The sequence below is a fragment of the Bufo bufo genome, chromosome 9 (assembly GCF_905171765.1).
Source record: "Bufo bufo chromosome 9, aBufBuf1.1, whole genome shotgun sequence".
NCBI lineage: Eukaryota > Metazoa > Chordata > Amphibia > Anura > Bufonidae > Bufo > Bufo bufo.
This window is the reverse complement of record NC_053397.1, coordinates 81,576,856-81,588,794: the sequence shown is the minus strand read 5'-3', so window position 1 is coordinate 81,588,794 and position 11,939 is coordinate 81,576,856. Positions and strand designations below refer to the sequence as shown.

The 11,939-nt window shown below is 36.2% G+C and overlaps 1 protein-coding gene across 1 annotated transcript in view; it reads right to left on the bottom strand.

Annotated features, from left to right (window-relative positions):
- Positions 1-1,333: 1,333 nt before the first annotated feature.
- COL11A1 (collagen type XI alpha 1 chain) overlaps positions 1,334-11,939 on the bottom strand; it is a 189,760-nt gene continuing 179,154 nt past the window's right edge. Inside the window, exons 60-67 of the mRNA XM_040407771.1 lie at positions 11,729-11,782; positions 11,179-11,214; positions 10,841-10,894; positions 10,215-10,461; positions 8,681-8,793; positions 8,318-8,386; positions 7,085-7,318; positions 1,334-2,777 (exon numbers count right to left, since the gene is read on the bottom strand). Of these exons, the coding sequence (XP_040263705.1) occupies positions 2,631-2,777; positions 7,085-7,318; positions 8,318-8,386; positions 8,681-8,793; positions 10,215-10,461; positions 10,841-10,894; positions 11,179-11,214; positions 11,729-11,782 (954 nt within the window). The 3' untranslated portion in view covers positions 1,334-2,630. The remainder of the gene's footprint in view (positions 2,778-7,084; positions 7,319-8,317; positions 8,387-8,680; positions 8,794-10,214; positions 10,462-10,840; positions 10,895-11,178; positions 11,215-11,728; positions 11,783-11,939) is intronic.

Sequence of the window (11,939 nt, the reverse complement as noted above, 5' to 3'; positions counted from 1 at the left end):
GATAAATATAGGTGGTTATTGTATTCTGTGAGCTAATATAACCGTTATAATTCATAGCAAATGTTATGAAAGAGAAAAATGTATAAGGCAACTTCAATATTTTGAAGCATAAATGATTGCAGATCAAATTGAGCTGCTTGAATGAATGTTAACAGCTATTTTGAAGGCTTCAATAGACAGCATGGTGGCTCAGTGGTTAGCACTGGTGCCTTACAACGCTGGGGTCCTAGGTTCAAACCAGGAAAACATCTACATGGAGTTTGTATGTTCTCCTTGTGTTTCCTCCCGGTACTCGGTTTCCTTCCATACTCCAAAGAAGTACTGATAGGGAACTTAGATTGGGAGCTCCCAAAAGTATGTAACTAAAATGTCCTGCAGAAGTCAACCCCAAATTCCATATCAGTTTTAATTGGAAAAAAATGCACATTAATTAATCATCCTTCTAATGTGTTAAATGATGTTTTGGTCTTCAAGCAAGTAACTGCTTGAGTCTAATGCTGGAGAGAGATTCCAGAATTTGCTAAATTTAGCCATAACTTTTCTGTGGTAGCTTGGTCAGAGTCTGAGATTCTTCAGTAATAAGACATGCCGTTGTGTTGGATTGTGCTAGATAGGAACCATGAGATGTGCAAATACACTTTACAAAATATTCTGCTATTTCATTTAGACAAAAGTAAGCTTGACTCCCCATTGATCCCCAGAACATGGACACTCATCAGACGTAGAGATGTGTTGAAGATGATATCACAACAGTCACGGAAGGGTTTTGGACACATTATAGTCTTATCATTGTGGAATTAGTTGAGGCCCCTACTCATGAATTCCATCAATGTATCTTCTGTCACAATGAGACAGTTTAAAATGGAAAATCAATAGCAGCTTATGGGACCTTGCAGTGACAATCTGCTTGCTGAGGCAAAAAAAACACAAAGAAACTGACCATTTCTTACTATTGTAATGGGATTTGTTTTTATGCTTGACCCAGCATTTATTTTAAGAAATAAAAGGAGCATTTAACGTAAACAAGACTTGAATTTATTGATGACATTTTCATATCTTCTCTGAGGTGACAGAAACATTTTTTGTAGAAAAATATTCAACAGCAAAAGAAAAATGTTTATTCTATATCCTGCTAATTAAATGTCATGGGAAAATGAGCTAGCGGGATCTGAAACCAATTAATTTAACAGTTTATTTATGAAAGAGTAACACACAATTTTCAAGTCTTACATATATTATGAAAAATAATTACAAAAGAATTAAATTTTTAATGTGAAAATCTTTATCTTTATTTGCCAGCTAAAACCAGAATGGGAGGAAAAGACCACAAGAAGTTTGGAAGACTAATTCAGAATTTGGATGTCAAATTAACTGGCGTTACTAGAAGCGCCTCCTATGTTGCTATGCAACCAGGTAGAATCACATGACCTTGACAAAATTGTGTATATAAATATCTGAAAGCTATTCATGGGTTCAACAGCGTAGTAACTTGTTGGCCAACCCTATTGCTGTGTCTGTTTGGAATAGCTATAAATAGCAGTCAGCACTATTAACATATATACTGTCCATCTGGTATTAAACGCCTAGAATAAAAAAAAAAAAACTGAACAAATTCATAACATGACTGTTTCGCATCCAGTTATTACGCGTTAGAAGTTGCACAACCCTTGATGATACATAAATTTAAATATACGTGCGTTTGACCTTCACACAAAATTGACAAATATCTTATACAGAAATAGTTCTCTTAATACACATTTTACCCCGACCACAAATAATAATTAAAAAAAAGTTATTTTAGGTATATACATGCATGTCACAACATCCTGGAATGAGGTATTAGCACCATCAAATATTGCACCAAAATGGTTTCATTTTGCAAAAGAAAAATGCAACACAAAAATAGTGAAATTTAAGATTATCATTTCTGTCTTCCAGTTTGGCAACCTGAGGCTTTATATATAGAGAATGTAAATATATATATATATAGATTTATTTTGTTTAGCAACAGCAAATAAGAGAGGTCGTCCACATCAATATATACAAAGGGATTTTATTTGGAGTCAGACAGAAGGGTTAGAGTCCACTGGAATTACAAGGTATTTTGCACAGTACAGACACTGCATCCGGTCTAGACAGTGGGGAACCTTTTTGGGTTTTGTTTTTTTTCTTAGTTTTATGGCTCAACCCAGAGTCACATGCAAGTTTTGGAAAAGGACATGCAAGCCTGATAATAAGTATGCAGAGTAACTACATGTATACAGCATCTGGTAAACCCATGTACAAGAATAGCACCTATGATGGACGAAGCCTGTTTTTGGATGTTCTTCAGCACCAAACGTTTCCTATGAAAGGATGACACAGCTGTCTCTATTATATCACATCTAAGTCCTTCATATTTTTGTAACTGCTTAAGTCATGTGATTCTGCCCCAAATGAGGGCGCCTGGCAAATTCTAAGTAACCTTTATGCAGCGAGCTATGTATTTAGTTTTTCTTCCCCTCTGCACAATCCATATTCAAAACTTGCATGTGGCGAACATGTCTCTGGTGGTATCCAAAGCCTGACGCTTTTTTTTTTGAAGATTTTTTTTACACTTTTTATTAAGCTGATCGTCCGAAATTCCAGTCTCAACCTAAGAAGCAGGCAGGTCCGACCTCAAATCCAAACTTCTGGTTCTGATCCCCAAAGTCACTTATCATAACATCTGCTATAGGCAACTGATCTATCTTCAGCGTATTGATTTCAAGGACTGTTCTTGCATATCCTTTCCTCAGCTGTAAAAGAATGGTAAGCATTAGTGATCACTATTAAGGGTAAAGTAAATTGTTTGCATACATAAAAATAATAAATATAAAACTATTGTAATATATTTTATACCATGTTTGTCAATAAAGTGGTCTGCTCCCATTTATGTACTTACCCAATATACTTCTATAATATGTCAATTTTTTTCTGAACTTTCTGTAACTAACTGGTTTTGTACAATCACCTTAATGGTATTCTCCACTACCACAGTCGTCAATGAGGAATTAGTCAATGGTTAACAGAATAGCAGTTCTGCAAGAACAATGACTTAGGCCTGTATTACACTGGCTGATGGTTGGCCAGATCATTGCTAACGAGCGTTTGTTGGAAAGCTTGTTAGAGATGATCTGCCTGTGTAAAGCCTAGATAGGCAGATCAGCAAGCAATCATCGAGAGGGAAGCGTTCCCTACTGGCAATCACTTGCTAGCTAGTTTTTCCAGTTTTGGGGGTGGAAAGGAAGGGATTATGGGTTTCTCTCCTTCCATTAGATCAATGGGAAAAATGTTATCGATAATGTAGCCATACACTTTCCCTTCATAGATAAACATGTTTTTTTTCAACTGTACTGGGTAACTATATAACCACATTGTGGAGGCAACATGACTAAGACCTGTATTAGGATACTTTCACATTAGCATTTTTTGCAGAGCCGTCATGGATCTGCAAAAACGCTTCAGTTACAATAATACAACCTCATGCATCTGTCATGAACGGGTATTATGTCTTCTATAGCCATGACGGATCTGTCTTAAACACCATTTAAAGTCAATGGGTGACAGAGCCGTCCCCATTGACTTACATTTTGTGTCAGAATGGATCCATCTTGCTCCGCACCACATCGCAGACAGAAAAACGCTGCTTGCAGTGTTATTCTGTCCGCAATGGGAGTGCAACCAAAGGAACGGAATGCATTTTAGTGCATTATGTTTCATTCAGTTCAGTTTTATCCCGATTGACAATGAATGGGGACAAAACTAAAGCGTTTTCTTCTGCTATTGAGATCATATGACGGATCTCAATAGCGGAATTGAAAAAGGCCTTAGACTGGCAGATGAGCTTTAAAATTTTCAAGAAGGAAACGTTCCTTCCCGACAATTGCCTGTTCATCAGTGGAGGAGACAGCTGCTATTACATGCAGAAATTTCCTCCAGAGCATAGGAAGGAGCGATCGTTATGCCGTCACTTGTCCCCATACTATCTAGTGGTTTGCCGGCAGCAGATAGCTATTAGACAGCATGAGTGTTTGCTTGTTCATTCGGCATGCAGCGGCAGTATTACATTGCCAAATGATTGCTAACGAGCGTTCATGCGAACGCTTATTAGCGATTGGTGGCCAAAATATCGGTCAGTGTAATACAGCCTTAGAAGTGCCACTGATTACGCGATGAACTTCATTTATTGGGCAATCACATCTTTAATGCAAGCACAAAAATTGCTCTGCTGCCAGCAAACCATGATTCTGTGTGGGCACTTGTGAAGGCATTAGCTATCAGTCCTCCCCACACTGTGGAGGATACTGCTTCATGTAATTGCAGCGGTCTCCTCCACTGATGAACAGGCAATTGTTGGGAAGGAACGCTTCCTTCTCGAAAATCGTAAAGCTCATCTGCCAGTCTAATACAGCTCTTGGTCATGTTGCCTCCACAAAGTGGTTATATAGTTACACAGCACAGTTGAAAAAACATGTCTATCTATGAAGGGAAAGTGTATGGATACATTTTCAATAAAAAGTTTCCCCCTATTGATCTAATGGGAGGTGAGAAACCCATAATCCCTTCCTTTCCACCCCCAGGACTGGAAAAAATGCTCCAAACAAGAATTCTACACATTTACATCAGTGTTAATGTTACTCTGTTCTGAGAAATCATCAAAGTCTTTTTTGCAAGTATTAATTGTTCCTTATGTGACCATGTCCTGAAGCATTATTCCTTAGATTCATAAGTCTTACAGTAAAGAAACCTCATCCCCTCTGGAGACTGAACTTTTTCTTCTCCAGATGTAGGCAGTGCTCCCTTGTCTTTCGAGGGGATTTTACATGGAACAGCTTTTCACCATATTTTTCTACAAGTCATTTACATATTTATATAAGTTAATCATGTTCCCCTTAGACGTCTCTTCTCAAAACTAAATAAATGTAATTATTTTTAACTTTCTTAACAACTAAGTCCCCCTTTCCCCTTATCAGTTTAGTGCTCTTTTTTTGTACCTTTTACAACTCTGTGGCATCCTTTATATGAACAGTTTTTTAACCTCTTTTTACCTTTTGTGTTTTCATTTTTTTACTGCCTGCCTTTATGTAGCCATTACTTTTTTATTTTTCCTATCATATAGCCATGAGGGCTTGTTTTTTTTGTTAGACAAGTTTTGCTTTCTAATGGTACCATAGTCTATACAATATAGTGAGAAGCTGGAAAATAAATTCCAAAGGTGGTGGCATTTGAAAAAAATGCAATCCCACCTCAGTTTTATTGATTTTATTTTTACAATGTTCTCTGTGCGGTAAAACTGAACTGTTAATTTTAGTCTTTGGGTCTGCACAGGGATACCTAATTTTTATAGTTTTTCTTGTTTTCATACGTAAAAAAATAAAAATGTTCCCATAATGTTTAGATTTATGTCTATGGGGCTGAGTGAGGGCTCATTTTTAGGAGGGCAATCTGTAATTCATATTGATACCATCACTTTTTATTCATTTTTTTTTTTTCTGGAGGTAAAGTGATGAAAAAGCAGCAAATCAGCCATTTCTCTCATTACATTGAGGTAGGGCTCTATATAGACATCTCGGTGGCAGGCCTCAGATTCTTCAGAGAGCCTGAGGCTGCCACAGCAACCAAACGGCTCTTTTGATCTCAATGTGGGGAAGCCATAGGGCAGAGCTCTCAGGGTTTCACCTCTCTGATACTGTGGTCACAATTATGGCATCTGAGAGGTGTAAAAGTCTGTCATCAGCACTTTGCCTCCAGGTATCTGCTGTGTAAAACAGAAGAAATTTGGCAGCTATGGTGCTTAGCTTAGCTCGTGAGCGAGCATCATGTTTAAAGTCCCAGCTTCCTTCATACATGTAGAGCAGTGGCTGGAAAGGAGTTAAGACCACCCCTATTTATAGATATTATAGAGGAGAGCAATTTGGGGACCCTCTTTATTATACAGAACAGAGAGAAAAAGCACCATGTAATATCTCTTATATGAATCAGCTTCGAGCCCACATAATTTGGGAACAATTTTTTTTTTTGTAGCTTTACTATAGGCAAAAAATTATTATACAATTCACAGCTGTCTATGCAAAAATGTGCCAAGTCTTAAAAAACTCCCTTCTATTAACTTTATTATAGGATACAGTAGCAACAACTTTTCTGTATATTTTCATGTTATCTTCCCAACTGCCTCACATAAAAATTCAAATACAAATATTTGAACCAAGTTAACTTGAGAGATATTTCTAAACCTGAAAATCTAATAATTACAAGTCTTGAGTAAGTCAAGCAGCTGCATCAATAACTATGTCTAATTTCCACGTTTTACTATAATTTGCACACGTTTGTAATTTAATCAGAATACATTAAGACAAAGATCTGCCAAAAGCAAAGGAAATGTATTAATGCTCAACATGGATGTGTGCCTATTGATGTGGAAAACACTTTTTCTTCTCATTTAGCAAGGAAGAAGGATTCTTCCTGAATGTCAATAGGTGATGTATTCTTTTCTAAAAGTTATATATATATGTTATAACCTTGTTACAGAATTTTTTGTACAAGCAGGTAAAAAGTGATAATCACTAAGCATGGACTTTCTATTTGCCTAAAGGTTTTACCACTCAACCTCCTACCAATAGAAACCTTTGGAAGAAGGGGTTTTAAACCACTGAGAAGTCCTAAATGAATCATTGTCTTGGACATGGAACCTAAGATTTTAAGTTGTTTTCTGCTGCTGTTAAAGAAATTTTATTAGGAATTTATATTTCTGTTTTCTTAAAAGTGCTAAGAAATTGACACTATTAGAGATCTAATAATCCATAATCGGTAGGTACTCTATCCCCAAAACCTCTATGATCAGCAGAACGAAGGGGATTAAAACGGGTCTGTGCTTCAGTACCAGGCACATACGAATTGACAAACATTGAAGGGGCCTATGATCAGTGTGCCTTCAACAATCAAAGTGAATAAACATACAACTTCTACATGATGTGTATTGGAACCTACAGTCATATTAATTCTATATATTTTATCTATAAATATATATATATATATATATATATATATAATCTTCTTTACTTACCGCACATCCATCGTGCAGGGCTTTAATAAAGAGGCTGTTGTCGTAAGATATTTCCTCATCATTTGATCCCAAGAACCTCAGGGCCTTGTCATAGTTATTGTTTACAGCATCATGCCAGGCTACTGACTGGTGGCAGCTGTAGGTGAAGTTCTGTCGAGCAGAGGCACTGAGCAGTCTCAGGAAAGTCATTTGAACTTGATTAATGGAGTTCCCCTCAACATCAACGTAGGAGAGCTATGGGGTAGAAATGACAATGGTGTCAGTGGAAAACATACCGACTTGAATCCTCAAATAGTTTAAATCTATTTAGTAACTAACACAATTGCATAAATAAATAAAAGGAAAAAGCGGCACTCACCGAATCTTCACAAATTGTAGCTTTATTACAGGTTAAAACACTGCGGATGCGGGTCACAATTGCAGCAAATCAGGCAACAGCCATTTTGCGCTAAGATTGCGCTTTGTCAAATTGTGACCCGCATCCGCAGTGTTTTAACCTGTAATAAAGCTATGATTTGTGAAGATTCGGTGAGTGCCGCTTCTATTTATTTATGCGATTATTGGCTAGTTCTGGCAGAGCACCACCTATTTCACTGCATGTTTGCTGAAAGAGAAGTGTTGCTGACATTGGACCGCATTCATTAGTGCCTGCTGTGATTTCTTCTTGTTGTGTATTTAGTAACTAACATGCATCAAAAATTTAACATTTGGCCAACAACTATTTTCTATGCAATACAACTGACCCTACTAAGTATGGATATGGAGCACAAGTCACCTGGTGACAACTGTAAGTATCTATGTCAAGCTTAAATTTAGAGGTATCAAGAACTCCTGTATATAATGTATTTTCTTTAATATATGCTTTATTTCTTCTCAACCTACTAGCAACCTCTATACAAATTATATAAAGATGTAATCTGCACTATGTGTACACCGATTGTGCCATAGTGGTCCCTTTAGTGTGATTTGTTGTATTACTGTAATGTTATCCAGTCAAAATAATGGTGGCTTTATCTGTAGGCTCCGAAATGTTGTTAGACTAGCCAAGAAAGGTGGATTTCTAGGGTGTACAGGTATTTTTGAAGTGGAAGCAGCGCTAACATGCTGTCCCTTTAAACAATGGTGGTGTTGGGAATCGGACTCCACCAATCTGATATTGATGACCTGTCTTGAGGATAGGTCATCAATATCTTTGCACTACACAACCCCTTTAACATGAACTGATGAACTCACCAGCTTTCCTCTCTTGAATTCACTAAACCAGGATCCAGGGTTTTCTTTTGGCCATGATGAAATCCGTACCTATATTCAACAAGACATGCAGAACAATTGGTAACTATGATTTAGACAAACAATGACACAGTTAAATAGGATTCATGATTAACTTTCTAGCCAATAAAAATGCTTTCTTTTGCTTAGTATTTTAGAGCTACAGATGCTGTAGACTCCTGAGTTTGCCTTATTGCAGCAAAGTGCCAAAAGATCTCTGAGTATCGTTCTTATTCAGACAAGTTAGTTATCCAAGACCATTATGATTATGGTTAAAATGGAAACTAAAATATTCTATAATGCTAAATTATGGACAGACTAACTTACTCCTTCTGACTTCTTGTCTGCAAATATACAAGTTTCTCCTCCAGCAGTGAAGTTACAATAGACTTTGAAAGAGTCTCCTGAGCATCCCTGGTTTGGATCAATCCAATATTCACCTAAAGTAAAGAATAAGGATGCATGTAATAAATAATAAAACATAACAGTATGTTCAGAATTTCCAGATGTTTAAACTGAGAATTTAATGCTATCTTGTAAAAATTGTCAGTGGTATATGTATAAAAAAAAGTGAGGTTAATGTACAGCTTGGTCAAATTGCTGTTTGTTGTCCACCACCTCTGAATACTGGACAAGGACCTGAGGTGTTTATTTTCTTTACTATACAACTTGCTACGTTATCTTTTCACTAATCTTTTTTCCATGTAATGAATTAAAGTTCCCCATTGTTATATATGCGCAAACATATGCAAGCATATGCATAGATGGGTCATTTAGGAATATATTTTGTGCATTATGTTAAGGATACTTTTTTTTGTGTAGGCAACAGGTTAGGGTTTTAGATTACACTACTGTTTACAGTAAAAAAAATATATATATGTTTTTATAACAGAGGTCAATGTGTGTCATATACAAATGTATGCCACATATTTGCATAAATATAAAATATAAAAATAAAACAAGCCAAACTCTCACAGTAGTGAACACTTAACCATTCAAAGAGATGGCTACTTTACCTTTACTTTCCAACATATACTGGAAACAACATATATAGCTATATATACTTTTATTTGCCAATCTGTTTTCTATAGTGCTGCCCACTGTGAATGCCAATATTCCACACCCCCAGCATGTTGTTCGGGTCTCAAATTGATCACTAATGAAGGGTCACGTAGATCAACCTGATCATCAGTGCTGTCCTTTGAATAACACTGTACACCGCATTGCACATGTGCTAGTTTGACTTGCCATGCACACTCTTATTCAATGGATATAAATAGGTTGATGAATGGGTTGGGTTAAATGACCCTCAATCATTGGCCATTTTGGGACCAAGGAAATGACCCGAGAGTAAAAAAGATTTACGGTATGACTAAAATTGACAAGCTTTCATGAAACTCATACTGCTACAAATAAAAAGAATACACTAATCTAGCCAATATATTACTTAGTTTGTAACGATTTTAGTCAGACTAATAATACATGAGAATAGGACCATTTTTTCAGATAGCACGTGATAAATTGGTCACATTAATTAGGTATAACTAGGGAGCATAACAGTGGTCTAATATTCAGTGGCTAGGCTGTATCCACTAAGGCTGATCACTGTCAGACATACTATTAATATTTACAAGGCATATGATTTCACATTTTTATGAGCAACTAATGAAATTAAGACTGTGGGTCAACATGAGATAGAATTCATGTGTAATATTAACAGTATTAAAAAAAATTAATTTATGGAGCTTGAGAATATATGAAAAATGCATTATACTGCACAGTTGTTTTTTTTATTGCATGTAGAAGATCTATAGTAACATGTTAGAGGAACAGTAGGAAAACACTTTTTATGCATAATTACCATCAGGGAACTCAGGATGAGATAGCTGGAGATCTTTGCATGTTCTAGAAGGATTGTTCTGTGATCCCTCTGGATACTTCATACGTTCTATATCTTGTTTCAGTGAGTTGAGGGAGTTAAAGACCTCCTCCATTCCATCATAATCCAAAATGTTGTCTCCAAGATCAGCCATCATGCCATCTGGGGATCTGCGAGTCTTCTTTGGTGACTGGATAGGTAATGGTTGGATGACTTCTCCAGGTGGACCCTGTACAAAAAATATTCCAGTTACTTCTACTGCTGGATGACCAGAAGTTATACTTATGTTGAAATCAAGAACAATGACAACAAAAACATTTTTCCCTAGTGTCCCTCGTTTGAAGGGACAGTGCTTATTTTTTACCCAAATCATCGGTCCCTCTTTGCTCATAAAATGATTCTCTTTTGGACAATTAATAAAAGTACTATATTTCTCCATAAAGCTAGTTCCATACAAATTTGTACATTATTTAATGTATTGATGCAAGATCCAAAAAGTTTTGAGGTATCAAAAGCATAAGTTAGTACAATATATTTTATAGAATACAGATAAACAGCTTGGATCCCCCAATCAATCATCAAACTTAAACTAATTTAGGGTTTCTTACCGGAGGACCAGGAACTCCAGGCAGACCAGAATCTCCCTTCTGACCAGCAGGACCCTACAAGCAACATATCAAAAAAAGAAATGAAAACAGAACTAATAAACATATCTGAAGATCAAGGTAATGCAATAAGGTACATTGTAGAAGAGACCTGAAGATTCATCTCTATGATATATGAAACAGTTAAAGGGTTGGAAAGCCAGCAGAGACAAAAGATAGCAACCTGGGATCAGGATCAAAGAATACAGTAAATGATTCAAAACACAGAGGATTTTGAATGCCATAAGAGAAAGATGAAAGTATTATAGACAGGTATATAATGATAAGTGCAAAATACTTACAGATGAACCCTTCGAACCCTTAGGACCTTGTGGGCCCTAGAAATATATAACAAAAATTTTTCATTTTTATGACCCGGTTGATTAAACAATCTTAAAAATAATTTATGATTCAAAATTTCACTTCAAACATTCAGTATCAAACTGCTAACTACCCTAGTCTATATAAGTTTGGGTTTTATTCTAAAGCTGCCTATAAAAATAAAACTATTATAGACCTAAAAAGTTTGCAATAAAATAATAATAGTGGATAAATCATTAAAATGTATATTTGGCTTAATCATATGAACATGTTAGACTTTGCTGGCGGGGGGGGGGGGGGGGGGGGGGATCAAGCTAAGCTTTATGACAGACACTTGGTGGAAACAGTAGAAACTAACAGGCATAATATAACAAGCTCAATCTATGAATCTCAAGTTGTACAATATTTTATGTTGAAATCATGATTCTTCAAAGACATGCTTCTGATAAGTTGTATATGTTCAGATATGTATGGTATTCTATGTAGTATTATATTTATTCAGTGTGCATGGATATTTTACTGGATACTTACAGGCAAGCCAGGAGAACCTGGAGGACCATTGGGGCCACCAGAACCTGATATACCCTATTGGAATTAGAAAGGTATATTATTAGAGAAAGATTAGACTTTAGATGTTTCATAGGTTTAAGGACATGGTTATGTATAACATCTAAACATTGATAAGCTTAAAGACTAATGATATAAAGTAGAAAAATTAGACGTATAATAAAATCACACGTAC